General features: G+C 63.3%; 3 protein-coding genes across 3 annotated transcripts in view; all 3 read right to left on the bottom strand.

Annotated features, from left to right (window-relative positions):
- The window catches only part of EMIHUDRAFT_442209 (putative hydroxyacyl-coenzyme A dehydrogenase/3-ketoacyl-coenzyme A thiolase/enoyl-coenzyme A hydratase alpha subunit), a 3,895-nt gene extending 3,243 nt beyond the window's left edge, over nt 1-652 (bottom strand). Inside the window, exon 1 of the mRNA XM_005783825.1 lies at nt 118-652. Within this exon, the coding sequence (XP_005783882.1) occupies nt 118-607 (490 nt within the window). The 5' untranslated portion in view covers nt 608-652. The remainder of the gene's footprint in view (nt 1-117) is intronic.
- Nucleotides 653-6,890: 6,238 nt separating this feature from the next.
- EMIHUDRAFT_231839 (hypothetical protein) lies at nt 6,891-8,138 on the bottom strand (the record flags this gene model as incomplete). Its single annotated transcript, XM_005783824.1, has 3 exons — nt 6,891-7,328; nt 7,454-7,894; nt 8,043-8,138. 3 exons carry the CDS (start codon nt 8,136-8,138, stop codon nt 6,891-6,893), a joined length of 975 nt encoding a protein of 324 aa, XP_005783881.1.
- Nucleotides 8,139-12,501: 4,363 nt separating this feature from the next.
- On the bottom strand, nt 12,502-16,567 carry EMIHUDRAFT_468178 (hypothetical protein; the record flags this gene model as incomplete). Its single annotated transcript, XM_005783823.1, has 6 exons — nt 12,502-12,678; nt 12,743-12,866; nt 12,943-13,199; nt 13,724-13,738; nt 14,377-14,512; nt 15,497-16,567. The coding sequence occupies 6 exons, from the start codon at nt 16,565-16,567 to the stop codon at nt 12,626-12,628; spliced, it is 1,656 nt and encodes a 551-aa protein (XP_005783880.1). The 3' UTR covers nt 12,502-12,625.
- Between the last annotated feature and the right edge of the window lie 322 nt (nt 16,568-16,889).

Raw genomic sequence — 16,889 nt, 5'->3', positions numbered from 1 at the left:
GTCGATGGACGGTGGTGTGAGAGTTGTGGGAGGGTGGTGGGAGGGTGGTGGGAGGCACAGTCGGGGTGGCGGGAATATTTTGGGAAGGTGGTGAGAGAGGCTTCGGCGGCGAACGCGCCTCGGGCAGGCCAAGGATGGTCTTAGGCGACGAGGTGGCGACGCGGTGCGAGCAGGCGAGCGCAATCTCGAGGCCGCCGCCGAGCGCGGGGCCGTCGATCGCCGCGACCCACGGCTTCGACTTCTGCATCGACTCGAGCTTGTCCAGCGCCGCCTGGCCCATGCCGGACGCCTCTGCGAGCACCTCCGGAGGCGCGTCGCCGAGCGCAGCAATCTGCTTGATGTCGGCGCCCGCGACAAAGGAGCCCGGCTTGGAGGACATGAGCACGACCGCCTTGACCGCTGCGTCCTTCTCGATCCGCGACGTGATCTCCTCAAACTCCTCGAGCAGCTCCTTTGACATGGTGTTCTGCTTTGCGTTCGGGCAGTCGATCTTTATGAGCGCGACGCCAGACGGGTGGACGTCCATGGTCAGGCTGCCCGCGTTGCGCACGCCGCGCCTCGAGAGGGCAGCCGCCGGCCGTCGCGCGAGCTTGAGCGCGGACTGCATGCTGTGTTGCTGTTGCAGCGCGCTGCTCGACAACTCTCGACTTCCCTTGATGACGAAGTCTAAAAGAAGAATTCTTAAGATACAAGCCTCTCTCACAGCACACTGGCACGACAAGGGCGCAGACTGGCGCGGACTGGCACACACACAGGCTCACCAAAAGAAGAAAAACAATTACGCACTGTCAGGCTACGGTCGGGGCAAGACGGCGCTAGATGTGTTGACGCGCGAGCTGGAGCCCGACCCAGCTATCTGAGATGGCTCGCGTTAGGTCGCCAAAAAAGAAATCCAAGCGCAAAAAGAAATCCGAACGCAGAGCTGCTGATGATGCCAAAACTTAGAAAGAAGAAAAACACGTCGTCTCTGGGTATGTTGAAAGCAGATCATGTCTAGTCCGAGCCTGACTCTTCTTCACCTCTTTGTCGGCACCACGAATTATTTCTCGCCGCCAACGCGGCACTGCCCTCCCTCTGCCGGGCGGCCGCGCACCACTCCGGTCCGGCGTATCTGGTGCCGCCTCTGATGGTACGCTGCAGCGCCCAGCCCGGGCCTGTGGGAGTGGGCCAGGAATAGGGTTGAGGTGTGATGGGATATATCAGAGGGCGATAATCATCCATTAATCATGGAGATAGGGTTAGAGGATGAGAGGGGCTCTCAGGCTAGTATGGAGAGATAGATGCGGCATGCCGCGACAGATTCGTCATGCACCTGATGACGGCCGCCGGCGCCTCGGCGCCGGCCGACGCCGTGTTCAGGTTCACAGCCGGCGAGGCGATGCAGACCTCTCGCCCGATCTCCGCGTCGGGCGAGGACGACGACGAGGACACCGGCTCCGAGGAGTATTCCGACGACAGGGCGTCCGACCGCTAGCTGGCTTCAACCATATCTTACCCTTTCTGCCCCCCCCTCCTCCGACCCCCCAGGCTAGATGGAGTAGTCAGATGTAGATTCTGCCCCACACAGCCCCTTACCCCTTCACCCTCGCCTCGCTGCTTGGTGTTTCTGAACACGTAGTCGTCCACGCTGTGGGGGTTGTGTGTGGGTCCTGTGTCTGGGAGGGAGGGAGTGGGGTGCAGGTTGCTCACCCACGGCACCGGGCCGGTGCTTGCACTTTGAATGCCGTGGGGCTCCTGCCCGTGTCCGGGCGTGGAGATGCGAGGGTCGCCCCCCCTTGCCCCACCACTTTGTGTGTGTGGAGACGTTTACCTTACCTTACCTTACCTCCACAAACACCGTGTGGCACAATGCCGTGCTACTCTCTCCCTCCCCCCTCAAAGAGCGACTCGAGCGTGCGATCAAAGCTGGCGCGCGACCGCGGGTCGATGCTGAAGTCGAATGCGACGCAAGCCGGCACGTCAGGTTCTCGTCCAGCAATATCGCAAGAAGAGTAATGGCTCGCAATACGCCTCGCGAGTGCTGGAAGCGGCGTGCAGCCCGTGCTCTCGTCGAGCCCGCAGATGCTGCTGCGGCGAATGTCCGGAGGTACGGAGAAGAGCCAAACGCAGGCAACCACGACGATCCCCAGAACGACAGCCCCTCGCCGCTGGTTCCGAGCCTGCATGGCAGAGATTCGCTCCTCCAACGTCTGCTCATCGCCACGCTGCAACATAGTGCTGCGCCCCACCCTGAGGAGCGGTGGTGGAGTGGGGAGCGAAGCCGATGCGTGGGCGCGATGGAAGCGGGGTTGGAAAAGGAGAAGCGCGAGCATTTGCAATGTTCGCGCGAAGTCGTTTACGTCGGGCTTCTCCCGGGGTTGGTGAAAGAATTCTTCGAACACAAGCCTCTCTCACAGGAGTCCGACTCCCTAGGGTGGGCGACGGATAGCGCACCACACACCTCTCCTTAAAATCCCTGTGTGGTGGCGGCGTGCCGTCCTCCCATCCCTCCCTTGGGTTGTCTGTTTTCTTTCTTTCTTTTAGGAGTCCGGCCGCGGGTGTCTCACAGTGGCGAGCAGGGGACGCAGCTCTGAGCGCCCAGCGACGCGTGCCGGATGGAGTCCGGCCGCGGGTGTCTAGGGAAGTTCGCTCAGGATGTGTGGCAGCCAGGTTGGCTGAGTGTCTTGTCTTGTGGTTCTGTGTGTCGCTCCTGTGTGACCGTCATCGCCCGTCCTGCGTCCACCCATACCGCGTAGATCGCATTGGACAACTCCTCCGAGCGAGGCCTCGAGGCGGCCACGTGAGGCACTCAAGCGTATGCCGAGGGGACTCGTCTGACTGGCTTTGACGAGCACAGCACTGGTGACGAAGCCCTGCAGGCCAGTCCCGCTCAGGGGGTAGATGTCGCCGCCCGTGTATTGAGCGGACAGGGTCATACCGTCTGTGCTGGCTTCTGCGCGGACATCGACGCAGAGGGGTGGATGGTTAAGCTTAACGCAGACGTGTGCGTCAACGAAAGCATGGACGTTGGCCGCTGAATTTTCGTGCTCCATAGTCAACTCCACGCCAAAGGTAGGCCCTGGATTGGACGCTAGCCCTTTAAGGCTGATAACTTCGAAAAGCTCCACAGGCTGACTGAATCTCGCGGAGGCTTGCAGACCTACATACCGATCGCCGCCAACACTCATGGCAGCGTCGAAAGCGGGACATACGATAGAAGGTGTAGACGCAAACGGCCGCCAGACGCCTCCAGCATGCGAGAGCGACACTTGGGCAGACGGCACCGAGGTGTCAATTGACGCGCTAATGCTGGCATTGAAGCCGTTGCTTCCACCGATCCGTACGTCGCCACTTGCTGTCACGTACACCGCACGAGACGAGCTATTGACGAACGCTGCTCCCTCCCAGCCTAGCAGCTCAACCTGTCCATTTGCCAACGATACACTTACTCCTGCTGTAGTTAAACTCGCCGCAAAAGAGCCATCTGGTTCAAAGGTAATCGTGCCATCTAGCTTCGAAAGAACGAAGCTGTCGAGGGTATCTTTTAGGGGCCGCCAGCTACTTGTTGTTGAGAGGGAGAGAGTGGAGGTGCCTGAGGGATTGAGCTGGCCAGTCAGCTCCAGCGGCGGGGGCAGTCGATCTCCAGAGAAGAGCAGTTGCGCCGCAAAACCTATGATGAACTTTGTGGCCGAGCCTTCCGTTTGCTGCTTCAGCTCCAGGGAGAGACGTGGGCCAGCAGCATCGCTCAGGCTGCGTCTCTCCCCGTCCCTGCGTGCTTCAGGGCTGCTTAAGGCGCGCCGCTGCGAGCCTGCGCCGCGCAGGGCAAGAATAGATCCCAAAGATAGGCGATCTGCAAAGTCGACGTCCACCTCAAATGCGAGGCGCTGTGCTCCGCCAAGCTTCAGGTTACCAGCAAAACTGGGCGTCGTCAGCCAGGGCAGAGGCGACCAGCCGCCCGGGTGCGCGATGGCGAGCGTCGCCGTGCCGGTTTTTGTGTCGAGCGTGCCCGCCAGCGTGCCGCTGAAGCCGGCATCGCCCCCCACGAGCACGGTGCTGCTCGCAGTCACCGCCAGGGCCGTAGGCGCGCCCGACACGTTGAAGGACGCGAGAGTGGCCAGCACGCGCAGGTCGCTCAGCGCGAGGAGGTCCGGTACAATGTCGACGTGATTGGCCGCCGCGGCGACGCTCACGCTGACCAGGCCGCCGCTGACGGTCAGGTCGCCCTGCATGGCCGGGAGCGCCAGCAGGTTGCCGCCGAGCGGCGACCACTGCTCGACCGTCTCCAGCTGCAGCGACGCCTCGCCGCCGGAGTGAACGACGCCTCGCACACCGAGCACCGGCGGCGCCCCGGTGCCCGAGCCGAGCTCGAGGCCGCCCTCGAAGCGCACCTCGTACACGGCGTCGCTCTCGTTGGTCGCCTGGCTCAGGTTGACCTGCACGGACGCGCCTGCCGACCCCGAGGATGGGTGGCCGACGAAGCGGAGCAGCTCGAGGGCGGCGGCGGCGATAGGGGGGGTGGTGGCGGCGGTGAGGGGGGTGGCGGCGGCGGCGCTTCCAGGGGTGGTGGCGACGGAAAAGGAGGTGGCGGCGAAGGGGTCGGGAGTGACGGCGGCCGAACGCAGCATGGGTGGGGGTCGAATACACTGACGCCTGCAAAGAGGAGGTTGCGCCCGCCGCACGGCTTGGGCGAGCAAGCGGCCGCCGTCGTCGAGTAGATGAGTGTGAGCGTCGAGGTCTCGCGATACCAGAGGGTCACAGAGCGCGCGCGCTGCTCCGCTGTCAGGGCTGTTGGGTGAGTCGGGTTGTCTTCCAGGCGCCCCGATTGCGACGAGGTGAAGGTGACGGAGCCGTCTGGCGCGGTGCTGACGTCGAGCTCCGTGTTGGGGTCGATGCTATACTTGACGAAGCCGCTCGCCGTCACAGACTCCATGCCAGACGGCAGGTCCGATTCCTGGTCGAGGTCGTAGTAGGTCAAGAAGAACTCGCTCAGCACCGCTTGCTGGCCGCTGCTGTCGGCGAAGTCAAACCGCAGCGTCACGGTCTCGTTCTGCCCGAGGTTGATCTGCGGGATCGCGCCGTTGATGCGGTTGTGCTTCGCGGCATTGTGCGGCACGTATGGTGTCAGCGCGGTGACCCGCAGGTTGAGCGGCGAGCCGTCTGGCATGGTTCCGACCGACGCGAAGAACATGCTCTCGTCAGAGGAGACGTCTGGGCCCTGGCCGCCGAGGTTGTTGTTCTGCAGTGTCGCCAGGCTAAAGTCGAGGAGGTGAGATGCCTCGGTCGATGCGCACAGAACCTCAGCGCAAGGGTCAGAGCACTCTGTGCAGCCCGAGCAGCCGACCCAGGTGCACCGCTTCGCCCACGGCTGTGTTTTGCTTCCGCAATACGCCTTGCACTGAGGAGGGGACGGCGACGGAGGCAGCGCGGGCGGCGGCACGGAGCACTCGGAGCAACCGCTGCAGCCGACCCAGGTGCACCGCTTCGCCCACGGCTGTGTTTTGCTTCCGCAATACGCCTTGCACTGAGGAGGGGACGGCGACGGAGGCAGCGCGGGCGGCGGCACGGAGCACTCGGAGCAACCGCTGCAGCCGACCCAGGTGCACCGCTTCGCCCACGGCTGTGTTTTGCTTCCGCAATACGCCTTGCACTGAGGAGGGGACGGCGACGGAGGCAGCGCGGGCGGCGGCACGGAGCACTCGGAGCAACCGCTGCAGCCGACCCAGGTGCACCGCTTCGCCCACGGCTGTGTTTTGCTTCCGCAATACGCCTTGCACTGAGGAGGGGACGGCGACGGAGGCAGCGCGGGCGGCGGCACGGAGCACTCAAAGCAGCCGTTGCAGCCGACCCAGGTGCACCGTTCCACCCACGGCTGTGTTTTGGCGTCGCAGAATATGCTGCAAGTCATGAGGGAGCATTGCGAGCAGCCGTTGCAGCCCCGCCAATCACATCGTTGCGCCCACAGGTGCGTTTTCGTGTCGCAAAAGTCTTTGCACTGGGATGCTGGCGGTGGTGATCCTGCGCCGAGTACTACGGCAAGGAGTGACGACATCCGCTGGGTCCTGTGCCAAAGGCCCTCTCAAGTGTCAAGAAGGCAGTCTGCAGGCCAGGGAATGGAGGTTTGCGCCAGTGGGGCGTGTGTTATAACCGTTTCAGCGTTTTACGGCTCTCCTTCGCAATTCTGCGCTGGTGTACGTACTTTTAGCTTACTGGGAGAAAAGAGAGAGGGGGTTGTGTTCTCTAGGCCTCTCTCTCTGGTGTAAGGTGCCTATATGGGCTGCCAGTATCGGACCTTCAAGACATGCGCTTTTGGCCGGTGTAAGGTGCCTACATGGATGGGCTTCCAGTATCGGACCTTCAAGACATGCGCTTTTGGCCGGTGGCCTCCTCGGACAGCTGGCGCTTGCTTGAGCACTTGAGCACTGGATAGGGTCGATTCCGCATGCTACGGGACCCCTCCATCGTCTCGCCCACCCTCACTGGTGTGTTCATCGGGGGGGGGTCATAACAAACCGAGGTCGAGCTACAAGAGGAACTTGTTCAGCAGGATCCGGGATAGTCTGGCGACTCTGGCGGGATGTTGTCTTCAGCTGATTAATTTCTCCTCTGACGCTCTTGTGTCACGCGGTGTGTCGTGTGCACAGTGTGAAGAGAGATCAGTGTCCCACACCCAGTGACACGGGGGTGGAGAAGTTTGCTTTACCTTACCGCTTACGCCTTACCTTACCTTACCTAACTCGCAGTCACGGCTCGCGCATGTGCAGAACATCACGTGTGCAATGCCGCGCGCCGCGCACCTCCTTTTGCTCGCTCGTCCTTCGGCCGTCGCCAGGCGGGGAAGAGGTTTCCCGCGTGGAGGCGACGGCGTCATGCTCGAGCAAAGGAGGGAGATCGGCACGCGGCCAGAGGACTGCTCAGGCTGCCCCGGCTGCCGCCAGCACCTCCTCGATATTGGGCGTGGCGCCCGGCACCTCGTCGCTGTGCGCGAAGAGCACCTCGTCGCAGTCGATCGCGTACGTGCCGCCCAGCACCTTGACGCCCTCGGGGAACTCGCCAAACTTCATGCCCTTGGGCACGGGCGAGAGCGAGCCCACATTCTTGAGGTAGGTCATCCATTTGCCCATCCCCATGGCCTTGGGCGGCTTGAAGTCCGGCGGCTTCTCGAGCTGCTTTTCCCCTAGCTTGAGGTTGAAGCCGGCCGCCCTGTAGCCGGCAAAGTCGGGCGAGTCGTCGATCAGAGCCTTTGCGCCCGTGAGCTCCGGGTTGACCTCGAGGAACTGCTTGAGCTGGTCGGGACGGCCGACAGAGATGAAGAGCGGACCCGCGACGCCGGCGGCGGCGAGACGCGGCGTCTCGCGCGGCCAGTTGAGCGCGTAGTCCCAGCACAGCGGTCACCCGAGGTGGCGGAGGAAGATCACCACCGCCTTGCCCTCGTCGCCAATCGCGCTGCACACAGGCTGTCGGCGTTCGCGAGCACCATACTGCGTAGCTTGCGGCCCGTCACGCGGACGTCATTCATCACCACGCCCTGCGGCTCTGCGCAGCCGCAGTCCGCGCCGGCTGACGTCGGCTCCAACGAGACGTCCACTCCGCTGGACGTCTCTGCCAGACACAACCGATGCAGCGAGCGCAGAGCGCCGGCTTGGGCAGCGACAGACGTCACGTGCGATCCCACGTGGAAGCCGGACACGGCGTGGGGCCAGGGAAACCGCCAGTTTTTCTTTTTTGTCAGAGTAGAGGATGTAGAGGATCTGTAGGAGAGCTGTTTGTAGAGATGCAGAGCGCTCTGGAGCGCTGTGTAGAGCTGTAGAGATGTAGAGCGCTCTGGAGCGCTGTAGAGCTGTAGAGCTCTACATCCGCCGCGCGACGAACTGCCTGCGTTGTAGAGCGATGTAGAGTAGAGTTGGTTGTAGAGGCTCTACAGCCAAACCGCCGGGAAGGCACTGACTCAAAGAGGTCGAGCCGCGCTAATGGGGTGTCTCCGAGCTTACTGGAGCTCTGATGGACGGCCTTGACTATCCCTGACACACAGAGAGTCACTCTGACGGCACACAACACCCTATAACTGCGTCATGACCAGCCTGCCATGCGTCGCCGGTGCCGCATTCGTCGCTGTGCTTCTTTAGCAGGCGGTGGACTGTCGGCTGCGAGGACGGTCGCATTTGCGCGAGGCGAGGCGAGCATTCAGACGCGTTGCATGCGCCACATGACTCGCGCCAGCGCGTGCGGGAGCTCCTGGCTGAGCGTTGGAGTCCAGGCGAGTTGCGCTGGCCACTATCGCTACGCCGAGCCGAGCTGACGCGCCGCGCCGAGCCGCAGCCGTGAGGCATGCCACAGCAGCAGAGGCACCTGCCACCCATTGGGCAACCACTCTCTCTCTCTTCGCTCTCTCTCTCTTCTCTCTCTCTCTCTCTCTCTCTCTCTCTCTCTCTCTCTCTCTCTTCTCTTCTCTTCTCTTCTCTCTCTCTCTCTCTCTCTCTCTCTCTCTCTCTCTCTCTCTCAAATCGGCATTTCGAGATTTTGAAAACCAACCAGAAATCACGACTTTCACGACTTGGGCAGCGACAGACGTCACGTGCGATCCCACGTGGAAGCCGGACACGGCGTGGGCAGTAGCGAGGAGCATCGATCGAATTGGGTCGCGATCGGGAAAAAGCAGGAAAAGTCATGTTTTTCTTTTTTGTCCATTCTGAGGGAGGGTGTAGAATGCAGAGATGCAGAGCGCTCTGGAGCGCTGTGTAGAGCTGTAGAGATGTAGAGCGCTCTGGAGCGCTGTAGAGCTGTAGAGCTCTACATCCGCCGCGCGTACACGGAACCATCCCTCGGAGACGTGTTATGGCCCTGCGACCGCGCACCCCCGGGGCTAGGGCTCTCTAGCCCGTAACCCGATGCCGAGCGTCCGGCCAACTGGGTGCGCTTCTTAGCTCCCCGGTCCTGGGCGTGAGGTTGATGACCGCACTCCAAGTGCTCCAAGTGCGACGAACTGCCTGCGTTGTAGAGCGATGTAGAGTAGAGTTGGTTGTAGAGGCTCTACAGCCAAACCGCCGGGAAGGGACTGACTCAAAGAGGTCGAGCCGCGCTAATGGGGTGTCTCCGAGCTTACTGGAGCTCTGATGGACGCAGGACGGCCTTGACTATCCCTGACACACAGAGAGTCACTCTGACGGCACACAACACCAGGGTTCGTGAGTGAAATTTCACCCTTTCACTTTCACATGTGAATTCATGTGAATTTCACATGAAACGTTTCGGCCGCCCCCGTTTCACTGAAAATTTCACAAGTTTGCATCCAAACGCGGTGAAAGCGACGAAGTATAGAAAGGAGAGAGCCCAACCGAGTAACTAGTGAGAGGAGGTGCGAGAGCAGCTTGGTTCGTGAGGTGTGTCCTGCTCGGGGCTCAGGCGCTCGAGGACGTGTGTGTAGGGCACCCAACGGCCAGCTGCACGACATCCTCGGCGACGCCGCGATGGTTAACCCTCGGTCGAAGCATGCTACAAGACACAAATTCCTACTCAAACGACTGGTCAAGACCCTCCGCTCGGCGTGGGGCATGATCATCGAGATGGAGCCGACTGCACACCTCAGTTACAGTAATCCCAAACAACCTGACGTGGCGGCGGCAAACATCGGCAAGGGGCACAGGCGCCTTGTTGCCGATTTGAAGCTCACGAGCTCGCTTGCGAGCAAGGGCAAGGACGCGGCCGGCGACGGAGAGCTCGGCTGGAAGGGGGCGTATGTTCGCTTCGGCAACACGGAGCCCGGGCTGCTCAATCTGGTCAAAGGGCGCGGCAAGTACTCGCCGTCGAGAGCGACGGCAGCGGCGGGTGGCGGAGGAGGAGGAGGAGGAGGAGGAGGCGGAGGCGGGGGAGGTAGGGGAGGGGGAGGACGCGGATGCCCCCAAGAGGCAAGAGGCCGCTCATGCAGCTGGATGGCGATTACCGCTTTGCGCGGGAGCAGGATTGCGATCTGCGCTTGTTCGACTTCGAGAGCTTCGGAGGCTTTGGAAAGGAGGTCCGCAGCTCCCTGAGGGAGGCGGCGAACCAGCTGAGCAACAAACTTTCACATGCTCAGCACACCTGGACGAGGTCACATGGACAACCAAGAATTGGCACGGCCTGCAAATGCAGCGTTTGTCAGTCGTCCTCCACACCGCTGTGGCGTGGCAGACGGTGAACGAGCTAGCGTGCGGGGAGAGCGGCATTGTGCATGGTGCGGAGTGCACGCCCGCCGCAATTTCTCTTTTACCTCCGCCCATCGAATGGCGGACCCGGCCATGCAGGACCTGCTGAAGAACGCGCTCGCCGAGCTCGACGCGGACAGCGACGACGAGCCTCCGGCCCGGCCCACGACCGCGGCGACGCCCGCGGCCGCTCCACCCGCCGCAGTGGCGGGCCCGGCGCGGCCTCCGTCCGGTCCGACCGGCCCCGCGGCGCAGAGCAGCGGCAGCGGCAGCGCTTCTGGCGGCGCGAGCAGCGGCGCGGGAGACGAGCTCGCCGGCATGGAGGAGACGCTTGCGGCTCTCGCCCGGTCAGCCGAGTCGCTGGCGGCGAACGGCGGCGCGGAGGGCGACGAGTCGGCGGCGATGCTCGAGATGCTGACGAAGCAGCTGCAGGAGGCGGGCCTCGGCGAGATGGACGCGGGTGCGCTGGAGGGGCTGCTAGGAGGTGGCGGCGGCGGCGGCGGCGTCGGCGGCGGCGGCGGCGGCGCCAGTGACGAGGCGATCGACGGGCTCTTGGACGGTCTCGTTGGGCAGCTGCTATCCAAGGAGCGCGGCAGCTCACTTGCGGCAGCCCCGACCCCCGCCAGCAATGGAGGGACTCCCAGCCCTGGCCCTCTTCACCTCCCGCCAGCACGAGGGACGCAGCCGTGCTCACGCAGCCGTACTCAAACCACTGATGGGGAGCCAACCGTCAGAGGAGGCGAGGGAGGGCGGTGGGCCCCGCCGCGGCTGAGGCGTCTGGGGCGTGTTTGCCGCCCCCCCCCCCCCCTCCCGACTGGCACCTCGCAGAAGGGCCTGGGCCAGAACGCTTTTCCAGCAGTCCCAGACTATCAAGCCGCCAGCTCTCCTCCCCCCCCCCACCTCCCTCCTCCCGCACGCGGTCGCGCGTGGAACGGGCCCGCCACACCGGAAGTGTCTCGGAGGTGTCTCGGAAGTGTCTCGGAAGTGTCTCGGCCCCGCCACACCGCAGTCGTCAGCCTGCAAAGCGCCACGCAAGGGGAGTTCCCACCATTGAAGCCCCCCCCCCCCCCCCCCCTTTCTCCCCCAAAAGGAGGGGATGCGGGAGGCCAATGCTTTCGAATGGGATCCAACTTTCCTTGCTACCTGGAGGAGAGGGGGTTGGCTTACCCCGGGCGCACCCCGGCCTACCAGGTGTGGACACCGGCCGCACCAACGGCGGCAACACGGGCGCACCAACGGCCGCACCACGGCCGCACCACGGCCGCACCAACGGCCGCACACCTCGCGTGCGCACATTTGCTGCACACCTCGGGCTGCAACACCTCGGCTTCAACACCTCGCTTACACTTCGGCCGTGGCAGGGCGCATCGCTCCCGCCGCAAGATCGCGCGCGCTAAGAGAAGCAGCAGGCGGGCCTGACTGATGAAGCACGCACGCACACACACACACACACACGCACACACACACACACACACACACACACACACACACACACACACGCACGCACACACACACAGAGAGAGAGAGAGAGAGAGAGAGAGGGAGAGACAGACAGAGAGACAGACAGACAGACAGACAGACAGACAGACAGACAGACAGACAGACAGACAGACAGACAGACAGACAGACAGACAGACAGACAGACAGACAGACAGACAGAACGGCCGGCCTGCGCCGCGAGCCTGCGAACGGCGTCTCTTCACGCTGCGGCTGTGAACAGGCTCTTGTCGACCAGATCGTCGCCGCGTACGAGGAGGAGCCGGAGGACACCGACCGCGTCGCCAAGCTCATGCAGGAGATGCAGGCGCGCGACACGCACACACAAAAGAGTTCGAAGGAACCCTGGCGTTGTTTGTCACGCGCGCGCACGCACACACCACCACCACCTTCCGACCTGACCTTCCTCCTTCCCTTAGGCGTGCGGGCCACCGCCGACAGAGCTGGCAGCGAGCGGGCTGCCGGGCGCGGAGGGGTGCGTCATCTCGTGAGGGGGCGCGGCGATATCGATCAGAGAATCGTGTTCGTGAGTGGCTCCGGCTGCCGCAGCCGCACACGACTCTCGATGCTGGAAACCCGTGGCGGCGTGCGGCGTTGTGCGCAGAGAGAGCGCTCTGCGGCCTGGCTGTGCACTCGACTATTTTGAGAGAGAGAGAGAGAGAGCGAGCGAGAGTCGAGAGGAGAGAGAGAGGAGAGAGAGAGAGAGAGAGAGAGAGAGAGAGAGAGAGAGAGAGAGAGAGAGAAAACAGCACAACCTCAATAAGGCTGTACATCAAGCACCGTCCACGTCCACCGTCCAGCGCCGCGTCGCCGTGCGCCATACACAGCTAAAAAATGCATCAGTGATCAGATCACTCTAGGAATCCTACATATAAAAAACGTCTCGAAGACACTCTGCGGGTCTCTCTCGCGCCAAAGGAGACCACATCACAACGGAACCAACGAGCGAGAGCGCTCTAATATCGCCGCCGTCAGATGGTCAGCATGATGTAGATGATGATGCAGAGCACAACGATGAGCAAGACTGCGGGGAGCGGTAGCTGTCAGGCGCAGCTGGCGCGGCGGGGGCGAGGGGGCGCGGGGCGCACGGATGGAGCAGTACAGCCAGTTGTTCTTCGTCTTTTGCAGCAGCTTCTTCATCCGACCCTGCTGCGAGGCGAGCGTCCCCTGCGTCCGGTCGACTCCTCGCTCGAGGTCATCGAGCAGGTTGCTCTGCGGGGCGCGGCGAGGCGGTGTGGCTCGCGAGGCGCGTCGCGCGGGAGGCGGCCCGAAGGTCGGAGGGCTACACCTGCAGTGTGAGCTCGTTGTGTATTTGCCCGCCCATCGTCCGCAGCGTGCCGATCGAGCGCGAGAGGTCGGTGAGTGCGGCGTCCTGCTGGCGCATCACGTTGTCCTGCTGCACGAGCACGGCGCCGTAGTTTGTGGTGCTGGCGCCCGCATCTGGCACTGCGGCAATGCCAGTGGCCGGGGCAGGATTGCTCATGCACTGGTAGTCGCTCGTGGTTATAACGCGTTTTGCGGCTGAGCGAGCGCGCCGTCCTCCACCTCTTGCGAGCGAAGCTTACCTGTGAATCACGCCCGCTGTGAAAACAGTTGGCGGGGGATTTTTTCGCCAGTCAATAGAGCATGAAAATGCCTTTCAGACGGTACCTTTCTCTCCTCCTGAGTCGAAGAACTCGACCGGTCGCTGGCCGCCAAAGTTGCTGGACGGCGCCGCGGCGCACACTGGTGAGCCGCGGAGCACACTGAGGGAGCTGTCCTCGGCGCAGCCGATCGGCTCCCGCGGCCTGGGTGGTGGCAGTGGCACTCCCTGAGGCTCCCTGATTTTTTCTGGTATTTGTTGAGAGCTCTCTGGTCACCTTCGCCGGGCGAGCCTGGCTCTCGCTGCGCAGCGGCGCGACCCGCGGTGAGGCTGCCGATCGTCGAACTGCATGCTGGGCTTAGCTCTCAGTCAAGATATTGTGCATATGGTCGGTCTCTACAATACCTTGGCTGAGCACGACTGATGAATCGGCAGCCGGGAGACAGGAAGGCTCGCTGTGTGAGTCGGCCACGCAGAGGGTCGGAACCTGCGTCGCAAGAGGCTAAAGGACGGGGGAGGGGGGGGGGGGGGGGGGGTGAGTCGAAAAGAATTTTACTCGCGCCGCACGACACGACACGGGCGACGGCTTCTGAGGAAGCTGTCGCCCGCGCCTCGCCTGTCGCGTGAGTCGAAAAGAATTTTACAACATGACAGTGAGGCCAGAGGCCGACTGGTGGAGGTCCATCCGGGATTGGGTCACATGTCAGCTGAAGAAGCAGTCCAATGTGGATCGGTACACGCAGCTCTTGGGCGCACACAATGCCTCGCGAGCCGCCTGGATAGCCGCCTACCGTCGCCACAACGACGGGATCATCTCCTACTTTGCAAAGGCACCGCAGCGCCTGCTGGTCATCGACTTTTTCGACCGGGAGACGTCACGGTCGACCGGCTGGTCACGCCTGTGCCCATTTCTGAGGGCCCATAGGAACTGCCCGACCGGGCCGCTGCCACACGAGAACGCATTCGTGCCCTCTCACGGGGCGTTGGCTTCGGCGCGGAGCACAGAGGGGAATGCCACGGCGGCACCCGCGTCGGGTCGCCCGAAACGGCTGGACCAGCTGCTCCGGTCATTCAGCCAGCGGCCGAGGAGGCCCACCCCCCCAAGGCGTCTTGACGAGGCAACTGTGGGCAAGCTGTCACCGGGCGCGCCCGACTTCTTCTGTGGCTCAACCAAGCCGAGCGTCAGTGGCGGGTTTGCCATCGAACGCTTTGTGCGCCATCGGCAGATGTTCAGCCGGTGCGAAGCGCCGCCGCTGACGAGGAGGAGCGCCACCAGCTACCTAGCGATCGCGCGCGCCGGCTCTGCGACGCTCATGCTGGCCTTGGAGCAGGAGCACGCTCACCATGACCACCGCTGCACGGCCAAGGACCTGCAACGGCGCGGCGCCCGGCGCCTCTTCCTCGCGCTGCGGTCGCCCGCCTCACGCATCTTCTCTGGGATTCGGCGACGGGTCGAGGGCCACAAATCGAGCAAGACGACAAACACGCTGTTCCGGGCGCACTTCAACGGCACCGATGCCGCCAATCGCTACCTCGACGCGTTACGTGACGAGCGCAACGCCCTGCACGCGGCGGCGATGGAGAGCACTTTTGCGAGCCACGCACAGAACTTTATGCTACCCGTCTACGACCACTACCTGGCAAAAGCTCCTGCCAGCCTGCACATCATACCTCTTTGTGTTGAGACCCTCAGCGAGGACCTCGTCAGAGCGGCCGCGTCCCTCGTCCCACCGCTCGAGCGCTTTGTCGAGCCCAGCGCGCACGTGCCGCACAAGTCGACAATTAAGTTGCGGCCGCTGAGCGAGCAGAACCGGCTCTGGATCCAAGGCACTTACGCGGCTGACGCCGAGCTGCACAGCACTGCGTGTGGTTCCTACCTGGTGCAGTGACATATGGGAAACTGGAGTAAAATATTCACGACTCACACCGCAGCGCTGCACCTTGTGTGCAGCCAGCAGCAGCACCCCCACACACCACCGCACACCCCCATGGTTGATGTACGCTGACTCCCGATGTTACGCGCACGACGGCGGGGGGCGGGTTCTCTAGTGGCGGCGGCTAGACCGCCTCGCTCGCCTTGCCCTCCCCTCCCTACAACTCAAGACACGACTCACCCCACTCAACCTCGATCCCTCGATCGGTTACTGGTCTGCGGCGAAGCGCGGCCGGCTGCGCAGTCTCAGTCTCAGCAGCCGCCGCACGGACGTCAATGGCCGCACGGACGTCCGCCGTTGCCCACGAGACGCCGGTCTTGCGTGACCTGGAACGTGACGTGGTGGATACCGAACTTGTACTGGCAAACCTTGCAGAGGTCCTCGAGCACCTCGTCTGTGTCCTCGCACGAGGGCGCGCAGAGCACGTGCGCGGTGAGCGTCAGCTTGCCAGGGGCGAGGGCCCACAGGTGGAAGCAGTGGATCGAAGTGACGTCCGCTCTTCGAGAGAGCACGCGCCGCAGCTCGTTCGTGTCGATGTCGGGGGGCGACGCCTCCATCAGCACGGTGTACGCCTCGCGGAACAAGCCCAGCGTGCCAGAGAGCATCCAGACGGCGGCTGCGGCGGTGACGACGGGGTCCAGCCACACCCACCGCTGCCCGTCGAAGGTGATGAGGGCGGCAGCGATCAGCACGCCGCCGCTCTGCGCCACGTCCCCCGCTACATGTACCAGGGCGGCTCGCGTCGACATGTCACCGCCGCCGTGGCTGTGCCCGTGGCTGTCGTCGCCCTTGTCGCCGCTTCCGCGGAAGAGGAGGAGCAGGCCGAGGTTGGAGGCGAGCCCGAGGGCAGCCACGCCCAGCATGGTCGGCCCGTCGGTGCGCGGCTTGTTGTCTGACGATGCGAGATCGTACATGCGCCAGGCCGCCTCGTAGAGTAGCACCCCGGCCGTGGCCCAGATGAGGAGGAGCGAGCCGAGCCCGCAGAGCACCTCGGCGCGCAGCAGTCCGAAGGAGGCCCTTGCCGACGGCCCCTTGGACGCCGTGCCGAGCGAGACGAGGACGATGCAGTATGACGCCACGTCGGCCAGCATGTGCGTTGCGTCGGTGACCAGGGCGAGGGAGTGGGCGGCGAGGCCGCCTCCAAACTCGATGAGCATGACGGTGGTGCAGCAGACGATGGCGAGCAGCGCGCGCCTCCGCTTGGCCACCGTCTCGGGGCGCGGCTTGCTCGTGGGGATGCTGTTGCTCGGAGCCGGGCTCACGAGCTGAAAGTTGCCGTCGTGGACGTGCTGCACGCCTTGCGGGAGAGGTGTGTCGAAGCCGCGGCAGTCCCACTCGGTCTCGTCGGGCCGCTCCAGGTCGATCAGCGGCGCGCGAAGGGTGCCGGACCAGGTCATGATCTCGAAGCGCCGGGCAACGCCCAGCAAAGCACGAGCAAAAGAATTTTATCGATCAACACTTTCGATAGACCGAAAGTAAGATCGTTCGGTGCAGAAACCCCGGCCATGCCCATGTAACGCAATTGTGCTCGATTTTTTTTGATTTTGACCGCGCAAGATAAAGGGTGGCTAAGGGCTCTGCCCGCAAGGCGCCCGCGTCGCAGACGCGGTACTCAGCTTCGTAACCCGTGAAAACAAAAGCAGGACCGTGGCTCCCAAATACGACAACGTCGGGGCAAGTTTGGTAAACGCCATAACATGGGCGATCCAGCGCTTCCTT

The sequence above is a fragment of the Emiliania huxleyi genome (assembly GCF_000372725.1).
Source record: "Emiliania huxleyi CCMP1516 chromosome Unknown EMIHUscaffold_176, whole genome shotgun sequence".
Lineage (NCBI taxonomy): Eukaryota > Haptophyta > Isochrysidales > Noelaerhabdaceae > Emiliania > Emiliania huxleyi.
Note: the sequence above shows the minus strand (reverse complement) of the source record. Positions and strands in the feature narration are given on the sequence as shown.